The sequence below is a fragment of the Anomaloglossus baeobatrachus genome, chromosome 1 (genome assembly GCF_048569485.1).
Source record: "Anomaloglossus baeobatrachus isolate aAnoBae1 chromosome 1, aAnoBae1.hap1, whole genome shotgun sequence".
Lineage (NCBI taxonomy): Eukaryota > Metazoa > Chordata > Amphibia > Anura > Aromobatidae > Anomaloglossus > Anomaloglossus baeobatrachus.
The window spans coordinates 155,400,242-155,413,332 of record NC_134353.1 but is presented as its reverse complement, the minus strand read 5'-3'; the positions used below and the strand labels follow the sequence as shown (position 1 = coordinate 155,413,332).

The window sequence follows — 13,091 nt, the reverse complement described above, 5'->3', positions numbered from 1 at the left end:
AAGATTGCACATTAAAGGATTTATTATGATGATATTCATGTTTACCCTGTTTATGCTTTTCTATGTATGTTTCACTTTGGGGTGATAACAGTGAACTCCGGACAATAGCTTAAAGCAGGTTATACTCAGAAGGTTTGGATAATTGCCCTTGGGAGTTCCTGATATCACCCTGATAGTGCAATCTTTCATTGAATAATTGTTTCATTGTATAATTGCACATTTGAATATGCTAATTACGAATAATGTTGTCTTGTGACTTACTTCCTCTTTAGCTTTATAAAAATGGCTTATGTTGTTAAATCATTTATGCTATGAGTAAGGACCTCACGGTGTGAAATGTGTAAGCAGTGTTTATTGGTGCCAGTACCTTGTTTTATTATGGGCCATGTTTTTTATGAATTTTTTAAATAAAGAAAATTGATTTTATCTGGATGAGTGCTGGATCTCCTTCCTCTCAGTCTTTGCATTGTGTCTGTGTGTGCCACACTAAGCATGGAGAACAGAAATAGAAGAGAACTGTGTGAGGGCTTCAGAACCAAAATTGTTGAAAAATATTAACAATCTCAAGGTTACAAGTTCATCTCCAGAGAGTTTGATGTTCTTTTGTCCTTTGTGTGCAGCATAATTAAGAAGTTCACAACCCATGGCACTGTAGCTAGTCTGCTTGGACGTGGATGGCATAGAAAAAAAATTGATAAAAGTTTGCAACACAGGATAGTCCGGATGGTGGATAAGCATCCCTAATCAAGTTCCAAAGAAATTCCAGCTGCCCGGCAGGCTCAGGGTCCATCAGTATCAGCGCAAACTATGTGGCCTCATTTGAATGAAATTAAACACTATGGCCAAAGACCCAAGAGGACCCCACTGCTGATACAGACATAAAAAAGCTATACTGCCATGTGCCAAAATATATGTGAGTAAACCAAAATTCTTCTGTCAAAGTGTCTTGTGGATAGATGAGACCAAAATAGAGTTTTTTGGTAAAGCACATCCCTCTACTCTTTAATGAAAATGGAATGAAGCCTTCAATGAAAAGAACACAGTACCTACAGTCAAACATGGTGGAGGTTCAAAGATTTTTTGGGGTTGTTTTGCTGCCTCTGGCCCTGGTTGCCTTGACTGTGTACATGACATCATTAAATCTGAAGATTACCAAAAGATTTTTGGTCGCAATGTTGTGCCCAATGTCAAAAATCTGGGTTTGCATCCCAGGTCATAGGTCTTCCGGCAGGATAACAACCTCAAACTTACTTCAAGAAGTCCTCAGGAATGGATGGAAATAAAGGGCTGGAAGTTCTGTAGTGTCCAGTAATGAGTCTGGATCTACAGTAAATCCTATTGAACACCTGTGGATATCTTAAAATTGCTGTTGGGGCAAGACACCCTTCAAAAAAGAGAGACATGGAGCAGTTTGCAAGAGAAAAGTAGTCCAAAATTCCAGTTGAGAGGTGTAAGACGCTTGTTGATGGTTATAATAAGCGATTAATTTCAGTTATTTATTCCAAAAGGTAAACAGGTATTAGTTGAGGGTGCTAACAATTTTCTCCGGCCCATTTTTCGAGTTTTGTTTGAAATGATGTTGAATTTGCCTTTTTTCTCTGTTTTTCTGTGCTGTTCCGATACACACAAAGAAAATATGCATGTGCATAACTACGGTAATCATGTGTAATTTAAAAACAAAATTCTGGGAGATATACTACATTTTCTGAAACAAAGGTGCGAACACTTTCGGCCATGACTGTATATTGTGAAACCACCACTATAAGTACAGATTGATTGTTTACATTTATTAAGTAAATGTTGAATAGTCTCAGCTGTGCACCTCAGTGATAAGATTATAAATACATTTAATTTACCATAAAATATTACTGTTTCATTCGCACACTTTATATTTTTTACTTACCCCCATATTTTTCCAAATTTTTTGAAACATTCTAAGTCAAATTCTGTAAGTCCCTAAAAGAAACAATATATTAGGTTCACTCACAAGTAGGAATAAGGAATAATAATTACTAATTTAAAAAAACATTGATACACGCACATTAGATCACAGTTGGCCATTACAGATGGATGATGCAAGCTGTAATTACCCTCACAAAACATGGATGTGATGTGAACATAAAACTAAGGCCATGGTAAATGAGCATATGAAAAATTGTCCAATTTTTGTCGAGAAACTCGGACAATTTTCCATTGTATGTATGTATGTCCATTGTGTGTATGTATGTCCATTTTATGCCCACGTGAGAATCGTATGGTATCTGTATTTATGTGTCAACATTTTAAAATGCACATGATCAAATGCAACTTATTATGTTAATGATGGCAATGTGTCCGTAAAGAAAATCTGATGCTATATGGAAGATTGGTATGGGATCCAATTTTTTTTTTTTGAGGCAGATAATAATGTATGGTGCTGTTTTTTAACACAGACACTCAAACTGTATGAAAAAATGGTCATCCTAATATTGCTGTCTAAATACATTGATCAATGTGCTGTCCAATAATATGCTTGTCTACACGAGACCCAAGTGTAAACATCAAACCTAACCTCCATGACTCAACACAGACACCACTATGCCGATCACCAAGGTATAGGGCTGAAAAGATAAATGCTCCAGGAACCTGATTCAGCTATGTGGCTACAGCAGAAACCTGTCCATTAGTGTTGCCAATTTCGCTTTTTATTTTTCCTGTACAGCTTATAAAAAAAAAATCACAGACTGACAATATTTTTTATGGACACATTGGAAAACCATAAATCGTTATTATTAGAAGTGGTATATGTCTAAGCCCAGTGGCGTAACTAGAGTTACTGTCACGGGGACACCAATGTCAGCTGCTGCCAATGTTTAGCGGTCAGCTTTTTTTGCAGTGCGGGGACCAGCGGGTCTCTGTGTTGCAATGCATTTCAGCTGGATGTGCCCCCTTGAATGCACATCCAGCTGAAGCAGGCGCTTGGGTCGACGGGCCACCTTGCCCCCGGTGGCGGACGAGATATCTGCCAAAGTTCCGCACTTGTCTAAGCCCATAACGCCACAGTCACATGTTGAGCATTTGGTCAGTATTTTACATCAGTATTTGCAAGCCAAAACCAGGAATGGGACTATCAGAAAAGTATAATATAAACACGAGCACGACTTATGCATGTTTCACCCACTACTGGTTTTGGCTTACAAAAACTGAGGTAAAAAGCTCACCAAACAATGAACGTGGCATAATTCTGATAAATATCAGCTTCATTAACTGTAACATGATGGTAATTAGGTTGCGTGTCCATAATTAGTGTTCACAGTGTTTTGGACGCAGCATGTTTCAGCTGCGTTCAAAACGTTGAGTTGTATAGTACAAGCACAGTGGATGGGTTTTTATAGAAATCCCATGCCCACTGTGCATGTAAGTGTAAACTGACATGCATTGCGGATCCCCGAGACGCAAGGATGTCAATTGTTTGTTACGGAGACGCAAGCTGTTCTCCGCAGGGAGAAAAGGGAGATCCGAACCCTGACCATGGGCGCAAGCAACTGATGTCTCCTGCAGAGGAGACTCGCGGCCCCGCAGGTTAGGACCCGTCGCGTCCAGGACGCAGCAGGTCCTGATCGTGGGCACATATCTTTACAGTCAAAATAATCTCTATCAGTGTGTTTAGCTTTGAAAAAAAATTACTGACACCTTCAATTTTCTTTACGGACAGGGCAAAAGAGTACTTTATTTTTACAGATTGTCTTGGAATTTCTGGATGGTTAGCAACACTGCTGAAATGAAGCCTATTTTGAGTTGGCAGGTATAATGACGCATTTTACGTGCTTTGATAATTCAGATTAATCATTCATAAAACAGTATTTTACAATCTTTGGTATCCAGGAAGTTCTGCCTTCACTGATTACTGTGGCAAGTAGCCTGAGTAAAGGTCACATCAAGATTTATCTTATTATGTTCCACCATATACTGTGTACAGATAGAAATGCAGGATTCTCAGTGCCAGACCAGCTTCATCACCACCAGACCTGCTTCATCACAACCAGACCAGCTTCATCACCACCAGACCAGCTTTATAACCACGAGACCAGCTTCATCACCACCAGACCAGCTTCATCACCACCAGACCAGCTTTATAACCACGAGACCAGCTTCATCACCACCAGACCAGCTTCATCACCATCAGACCAGCTTTATAACCACGAGACCAGCTTCATCACCACCAGACCAGCTTCATCACCACCAGACCAGCTTCATCACCATCAGACCAGCTTTATAACCACGAGACCAGCTTCATCACCACCAGACCAGCTTCATCACCACCAGACCAGCTTTATAACCACGAGACCAGCTTCATCACCACCAGACCAGCTTCATCACCATCAGACCAGCTTTATAACCACGAGACCAGCTTCATCACCATCAGACCGATTTCATGACAATTTTTTTTTTTTTTTTTTTTTTTTGCCACTTCTTTATCTTTTTTTGATTTTGTTTTTCTTGTATATTTATATCTAACTTTAACTAAGTAGGCTTGACTTCACATCTTCACTTTTATATATATATTTCGTCTTTGTCAATATTCATTGATTTCACTTGATTTTATTATATGTGTATTTGCTATCACTCTCACTTACCTTTTATCTATTATTTTATTATTTTTTATTATTTTTTATTTATTTTTTATTATTTTTCATCAATTTTATGTTTTTGTTTTGGTAATTTTTCTTCGTCTGTATGTTTTTTCTATACTATTTATTTCACTCTAATTTATATAATTGAATATATAATATATGCATACTATATGAATTTTATGGTTGCATCTCTAAACTTCATGCACGTCTGCACTTTAATTGTGTTCTGTTGGTCCGGTATTATATCATTATGAAGCTCTGCCTGGGTCCTGTGATTTACCGTGATGTGCGCTGTTGTGTCCGGCCTGTTTCCAGATTGCCATGGCAACGCGTCTCATGTACCTCGCCGCCCTCCGTCCACGTCATGACGCGTCTGACGTGGGCTGAGCGTGGTGACGTCAGACGCCGCACCTGGCGGTCGTGGGGGCGAGGCGGGACGCAGGAGCGCCATTGATCATCACGGCTACCAGTGAGTACAAAAACTCTGGGTATACTATTCATCTGCACCCCCTGGAAGAAGCTAGACGCGAAACGCGCGCGTAGGGGTATTCCTTTTGGTTCTTTGGCTGTCATATTTGAGCACACGCTATAACCTAGGTAAATCTCCTGCTGCCTCTTGGACTTTTTCCATATTTCTCTCTGCTGTTGCTTCACTTTGGGTTTGCTTTTAAACAACCCTTACAGCTGTTCTACCAATTTTTATTACTTGCCACTATGGCGAATATATTGATGTGTAAACCAAGTATGGCAGCAAGCATTATACTTATGGGGTTTTCATATTGAATCTCTTCTGGTCTTATTTTAACATAAGCAAATTTTGCAGTCTCTTTCATCATTTCTCGTTTTGGGCTTTCTTTACTTGAGATTTTCTTTTTTTCTTTTTATCATACTCACTGTTGGTCTGTTGGCCCCATTATATGCCAGTATGGCAGAGATATGAGTATGGTGAATATGCCATTATGGCAGAGATATGAGTACGGTGAATATTGTGATTTGACAATATCCCTATACACAGCTACATACTGTTGAGCCCCTGGGCCCCCAGGTCTTCTTTCTCCCCTCTTTTTGAGATATCTCTATGGTAATGCACAAGAATAACTAGCCCTAGTTTGGTGGGGTCAATTCCTCTTGTATTTTTCAAAATTCTTGAGGAGATTCTTTTTCTTCCACACTTGTTTGGCAGCACCTATTTAGATAATTGTGTGTCTCATTCAGTGACAATCACTGTATCTATGTCTATATATTTGCATGTACAAAATTCTGGCAACCTTGAACCTTTGTCAGTGTCCTCTTTTTTAAAAAATATTTTTTTAATTTTTTCAATAAAGATTTCTAATTTTATATATGAAATACTCTTTCTGGCTCTATTTACTCGTTTCACTATATAGGTTTTTTTTTTTTGCTTCTCCAAGAGCTGATATGGGAAAGACCTATCAACCTCTTCCAGCAGCACTGTGCAGAGCCAAATTAGTCTTGACTCCGGATATGGTTCCTGCTTGGACCATTGAGTATTTGGTGACTTTTTTACCTCAGTATTTATAGCCAACACCAGCTGTGGGTGACAAATGCAGAAGTGGTGCCCAAGTTTCTATTATACTTTCCTGTGATTATTCCACTCCTGGTTTTGTCTTACAAATACAGAGGTAAAAAAAACTCACCAAATACTCAACGTGTGCACGTGGCCTTAAGGTTTAATCTCTCTAAGACGCTGGAACATTTCAGACAAATTTATACCTGGCTATAATCATTCCAGGATCTGATTTATGCTGCCCATTGTTTAGACAGCATGAATCAGTTGAGAAGTTCCCGTTAATGCTTATTTCTGTATATTATTTTTATCTGCAAATCTCCTTTAAGCAGATGATTTGTCTTTATACTCACATTTTTGGTTTCAAGAAAAGTTCCAATAAATGGTAGGGGTTTAGGACCGGGTATGCCATATTTTTTGAATATTCTGTATGGCCAGATCCCATAACTGGAAAGAAAATGGAAATAAAAAAGGGTTATTATTGGAGATGCGCGAATAGTGAAATATTCGGGTTTGGATTATGCTATCCAAATACCTAGTACTATTCCAGTATTTGTCACAAATAACAAATCTAATGCAAATCAATGGGAATATGAGTATTTTTCTTGAAGATTTCCCTGAAAAATGCTTGGGTTCACCACTGACTTGCATTAGGTTGATTATGAATACTGTCAGTGAAAAAAATTGAGCATGCTGCAATTTTGCTCTGAAATCAGATGGCTGTCACCCATTCATTTCTATGGGAATGTGAAAATCATTGGACTGCACTCGGGTGACATCCAAGTGCAGTCTGATTTCTGTCAACTCAAAGAATGGAGAAGATGGAAAAATTTAGTTCTCCACTTCATGTCACAGTGTTCTCGTTTCTCATCCAAGAAAATCGGATCACAGTATACAGACACTTGGATCAAACTCTGATCAGATTGTCATTAGCATAATCGAACCAATTCTCTCAGATGAGAGAATCTACGGTCGTGTAATCCCGGTCTTAGGCACATTTAATAAAAGTAGGCCGCACACCAGAAAACTTCATCCACTACAAGTTCATGTTAAGGACCTACAACTCTTCCGTTCACCTCGCCTACTTCCCCACCCTTATCGCCTCACTATCCAACAATCCAAAAAAAGCTCTTTGACACCTTTCACTCCCTCCTCAGTCCGAAAGCACAGACCCCTATCAAAGACCTTCATGCTGATGACCTAGCCTCGTATTTCACAGAGAAAATAGAAAACATCCGCCGAGAGATCATCTCCCAGCCACCAAGCTTTGTGAATCCCATCCCTCCCCATATCCCATCCAGCTCACTTTCAACATTTGACCCAGTCACAGAGGAGGAAGTCTCCAGGCTCCTTTCTTCTTCTCGTCCTACCACTTGCCCTACTGATCCCTTTCCCTCACACCTTCTCCAGTCCCTCTCTCCGGTTGTCACCACTCACCTAAATAAAATCTTCAATCTCGCTCTCTCTTCTGGTATCTTCCGCTGCTCCCTCAAACACTCTATCATTACTCCATTGTTAAAAAAAACTTCTCTTGATCCGTCCTGCACAAGCAACTACAGACCAGTCTCCAATCTCCCCTTCATCTCCAAACTCTTGGAGCGCCTGGTCTACTCTCGTCTCACCTGCTACCTTTCCACTTACTCTCTTCTAGATCCTTTACAGTCTGGCTTCCGCCCTTTACACTCAACAGAAACTGCCCTTGTCAAAGTGACCAATGACCTATTGACAGCAAAACGTAACGGTGACCACTCTCTGCTTATTCTTCTTGACCTTTCTGTCACCTTTGACAATGTTGACCACCATCTCCTTCTCTCTATGCTCCATTCTATCGGCTTAAAGGACACTGTGCTTTCCTGATTCTCTTCCTATCTTTCTGGCCACTCATTCAGTGTATCATTTGCTAGCTCCACATCTTCTCCTCTGCCTCTCACTGTTGGGGTCCCTCAAGGTTCAGTCTTTGGCCCTCTTCTTTTCTCCCTCTACACTGCCCCAATTGGAAAGACCATCAGCAGATTTGGCTTTCAGTACCATCTTTATGCTGATGACAAACAGCTATACACCTCATCCCCTGAGCTCACCCCCGTTGTACTACAGAACACTAGTGACTGCCTGACTGCAGTTGCAACATCATGTCTGCTCTCTATCTGAAACGTAACCTTTCCAAAACTGAACTTCTTCTTTGCCCTCCGTCTTCCAACCTTCCTAAACCTGATATCTCCCTCTCTGTGTGTGGCACAACGATAAGTCCTAGGCAGCAGGGCCGCTGTCTGGGTGTTATACTTGACACTAATCTCTCCACATACAATCTCTTGCCCGCTCCTGCCGCTTGCACCTCAAGAACATATCTAGAATCCGCCCCTTTCCCACAATGGAAACGACAAAAACCCTCACCGTGGCCCTGATCCACTCTCGCCTTGACTACTGTAACTCTCTATTAATTGATCTCCCCCTAACTAGACTCTCTCCTCTACAGTACATCCTTAATGCAGCAGTCAGGGTCACCTATCTGGCTAACCGCTACTCGGATGCCTCTGCTCTGTGCCAGTTATTGCACTGGCTGCCCATATATCACAGGATCCAATTCAAACTGCTTGTTCTCACCCACAAAGCTCTCCACAATGTGGCACCCCCCTACAGCTCCAGCCTCCTCTCTGTCTATCATCCCACCCGTTCTCTACGCTCTGCAAATGACTTTTGACTAACATCCACACTAATTCGAACCTCCCACTCCCGAATCCAAGACTTCTTCCGAGCTGCACCAAACCTCTGGAACGCTCTACCCCAAGAAGATAGGACGAATCACAACTTACTCAGCTTCAGATGCACCCTAAAAACGCATCTTTTTAGGGCAGCCTATTACACTCCCTAGCCGAACTAATTTCACCTAATCCCTCCACAACTTATCAGAAAGTAACCCCACGTCAAACTCCACGGCACCCAAATGCATCTCAATGCTCTGGCCAACTGATCCAGGAAGCCATTATCTATCCTCCATTTTCTTGAGATGGCTGGATTGTCATTGTAAATAAGCACTTGTACCTTGCCCCCCCATCTCATTGTAGATTGTAAGCTCTCATGAGCAGGGTTGTCTTTTTTCCCTTTAAATATTGTATTTTCTATAACTGTTACTTGTTTGTATATGATACTCCTGAAATGTAAAGCGCTGCGGAATATGTTGGCGCTATAGAAATAAAAGATTATTATTATTATCTTATGTGTCTGGGGGGGGGAACGCCTGACTGTACACCCTCCATCCCCCTGAGTGTCCCCTGTGTATGTGGAAATCGGAGAGATAGCTGTCATGGAACAATCAAGTTTGAGAATACGCCAGATGTTTTGCCAAATGCAATTCACAGACAGTTATCAGTTTGGGTATGTATCAGGTTCATGAAATGGTATTATTTCTGCACGTATTGTGTAATTAAGTCACGTGTGATTTTGTGTGCGTTTTTTTACGTGTTTTTATTGCATTCTTGATGCTGCCTTTTTTGTGTCTGTGGTGTGAGGCTTTAACCCTTTTAAAATCTTTGATGTTCCAGTACGTCTGTCATAGGTTGTGTCTGTCCCTTTAATGCGGGCTCGCGCAGAGAGCTGACATGTTATGCCACACGTCAGCTGATCTGATCAGCCGACATGTGCAGCTAACAGGCGCCTGTTAACTAGTTAAATCCTGCTGTTAATCTCTGACAGTGGGATTTAACGGGAGCACGCCATTCCCCTCTGCCATTGGCGGCCCCATGACGTGATTGCGAGGCACCAATGGGATGTCATGAAAGCCGGGGGGTCAGCTGATGACCACTGTCACTGTCATGACGTATTTCTGGTGTGTGAATGCCAGGGAATCGGCATTACTGCTGTTCAGAGCGGTGCTGCAGCCGAACCACTAGGTGGCGCCTTTGGTAATAGTCCTGCTCTACTGTATCTGGAACATGTACCCAGTTAGCATCATAACATACACATCTAGCAATAAGCATAACACATTGCACTCTACATAACCATATACTTTATATTGCAGGGCCCGACCACCACCTACATGTACACACATCTGCAGATAAAAAGCTTTTTCAGGGTGACAAGTTCCTATTAAAGGGAATCTGTCACCACATTTGATCTATCTAAACTGTTAAAGGGAACCTGTCATCAGAAATTTTGCTTTAAACATAAATGTTTCCCCTTCTGCAGCTCCTGGGCTGCATTCTAGCAAGGTTCCTGTTGTTTTTTTGCTCCCTTTTAGACAAAATATAATACTTTATAAAGTTGTACCTTTTGGGATGCAAATTTTCTAAATCGTCCATGGGGGCGGGCTCTCTGGTGTCCGTTATGTCCCTCCTGCCGATTTACGTCGTCCCCCAACGCAGCATTTCATACTTCCAGGATGCCGCCCAGTGAGCCCGTGGTCCGGCGCATGCGCAGTGCCACTGTAGCGGGACTGTGCACTGCGTGCACAGTGTGACCGCTGGTGACATTTGCGCAGGCACGAGATTATGGGCGGCGCTGTGTTATCATCGCAAGTGCCCGCACTTTCCCCTCTGCCTTCAGCGTTCTGCGCAAGCGCTGGCCAGATGACCGCACGTCCCCTCTTTCCCTGTAGCAGGAAATAGATGGGAGAATCGGAGCAGGACACCACCGGTTACGGCCAGCGCTTGCGCAGAACGCTGGAGGCAGAGAGGAAAGCGCGTGCACTAGATTATGGGTGGGCACTTGCAATGATAATCACAGCCCCGCCCATAATCTCATTGGGGGACGTCGTAAATCGGCAGGATGGACATAACGGACACCAGAGAGCCCGCCCCCATGGACGATTTAGAAAATTTGCATCCCAAAAGGTACACCTTTATAAAGTATTATATTTGGTCTAAAAGGGAGCAAAAAACCAACAGGAACCTTGCTAGAATGCAGCCCAGGAGCTGCAGAGGGGGAAACATTTAGGTTTAAAGCAACATTTCTGATGACAGGTTCCCTTTAATATGGGCATACAGGTTATAGAATGCTGGAAAAAAAAGTCATTCCTGTCTGCCTCATATTAGAAGCATTGTTGATAAATCATCTTTTATCATCTTCATGTAAATGAGCTCTTCCAGGCTATGGGGCGGATGCTGACAAGAAGATAATTCCATTTCCAGAAATTATAAATAGAAGGAGGAGTTATGAGTGTGATGTGTGATGGCCACTGCAGAGCTGTGTGTGATTAGAAGGGCAGAGTCACACTGGCATATTACTCACATGAGTGCAATACGAGAAAATCTGGAGGTGGCGATAAATGGAGGCAGAAGATAAATGTGTGCATTTAACAGAATAAATGATGTGCAGTTACCTTTCTAAGGCTGAGTTCACATGTCTTGTAATTATCCATTGGAACGGATCCTTCAGAGATCTGTTAAGAAAAAAATTCTGCAAAATACAACTTTTTTGTCCGTTGTTAGATAACTGATGTCTGCCAGATCCTTTTTCTTTTCGTAACATTGGAGTCTATGCAGAATGGATCCATTAACGAATTGCTATTTAGCCATCCTTTTTTCTTGCATTTGTAATTGATCTGTTTTTTTTTCTTAGGGCACTCTCACACATCCGCTTTTTCGCCGGTTTAACGGATGCGGCACACGCCAGTACAGTGTCTACAGTACACTGGCAGCGCAACAAGCGCCGGTCACATGCTGTCATGTTACCGGAGCAAGTGACCCCGGAAGTTGCGGCGCTGCCACTGTACTGTATCATACTGTACTGGCATGCGCCGCATAAGGCAAAAAGCTGGATATGTGTACCCGGCCTTAAGGCCGCTTTACACACTGCGATATCGGTACTGATATCGCCAGCGTGCGTACCCGCCCCCATCAGTTGTGCGACTCCCATGTTAAAAAAAATCGGATTCGGCAGAAATGCTTTTGCCAACGGAACTCTGCCGGATCCATTCAAACAGATGATTACAGGACATGTGAACTCAGTCTAACATATTACATTTGGACAGTACATATTACTGACCTTAGGAGTGTCAGCGTCAGGAATGTTTACTGTAAATACGTCCCATCCATTTATAAGAAATAGACCTACTCAGGATCACGGATATAAAGCCACTATCTTTCGCCTATTATCGCAATGAAAGGACGCAGACAAACCACTTCATATAAAGAGAAACTAAGCATAGGAACTTACTAAGTGAGAAGTGCCAGCAGTGTGAGGAGCAGGATCCATGTTTCCTTGGAGAAATCTGGGATGAGATACATGCTTAATCCTTCTTAGATGTTACTCTCTCTTATAGATGCCGGGTCTTTCCCTTCTTCGTGATGGTCTTCCTGCACTTCTGGTTATGGACACCTGAGCTGCAGTTTATATTTTGCTCCTTCCCTTGTGGTGACGTTTCCCTGCTCCCTCCCCTGTGACGCTGGAGGAGGAATCACATACTGAGAACATTGCTGGCCACAGACTGCTTTCTTCTACCTCACTATGGACTTCCTGTAAAAACTTCTCCATACACAGAAAGGCCCAGAGAGTTTGTACGCCTTGATCACATCAGGCTCATCCAGACAGTGATTTTTTTTGAGTGAGTTTCATTAATGATTTGAATCATCAGACTTTGAGGGTTTTTTTTCACTCATGGGGAAAAAAAAAAGTTTGTCCATCTATCAGTCAGTGAAAAACAGATATCACATGAATGTTGTCCGATTTTTTATTTTTTTTTTTCCTGACCCATAGACTTTCATTGCCGAGTTTGATCCGACACTGGTATCAATACCGGATATGATTCTGTGATTTTGCGTGGACCACTTGGTCTGCAAAAACGCACAGACATGCACTCATATTGGAGAAACTGACGTGAATAAGCAAAAAGGGCTTTTTCATGTGCGGGTGATATCCATTTTTTTCACAGATAGAAAATCACACCTATGACAGTCTACGGGGCTACTCACAAGTCCGTGACATTTTGCAGACCAAGTGGCCTTGATGCCATCCCT

The 13,091-nt window shown here is 42.0% G+C and overlaps 1 protein-coding gene across 1 annotated transcript in view; it reads right to left on the bottom strand.

The window, feature by feature from the left end:
* Window positions 1-12,498, bottom strand: part of LOC142290714 (cytochrome P450 3A24-like) — a 58,722-nt gene extending 46,224 nt beyond the window's left edge. The window contains exons 1-3 of the mRNA XM_075334703.1: window positions 12,292-12,498; window positions 6,495-6,588; window positions 1,904-1,956 (exon numbers count right to left, since the gene is read on the bottom strand). Coding sequence (XP_075190818.1) covers window positions 1,904-1,956; window positions 6,495-6,588; window positions 12,292-12,362 — 218 coding nt within the window. The 5' untranslated portion in view covers window positions 12,363-12,498. The remainder of the gene's footprint in view (window positions 1-1,903; window positions 1,957-6,494; window positions 6,589-12,291) is intronic.
* Window positions 12,499-13,091: the final 593 nt, after the last annotated feature.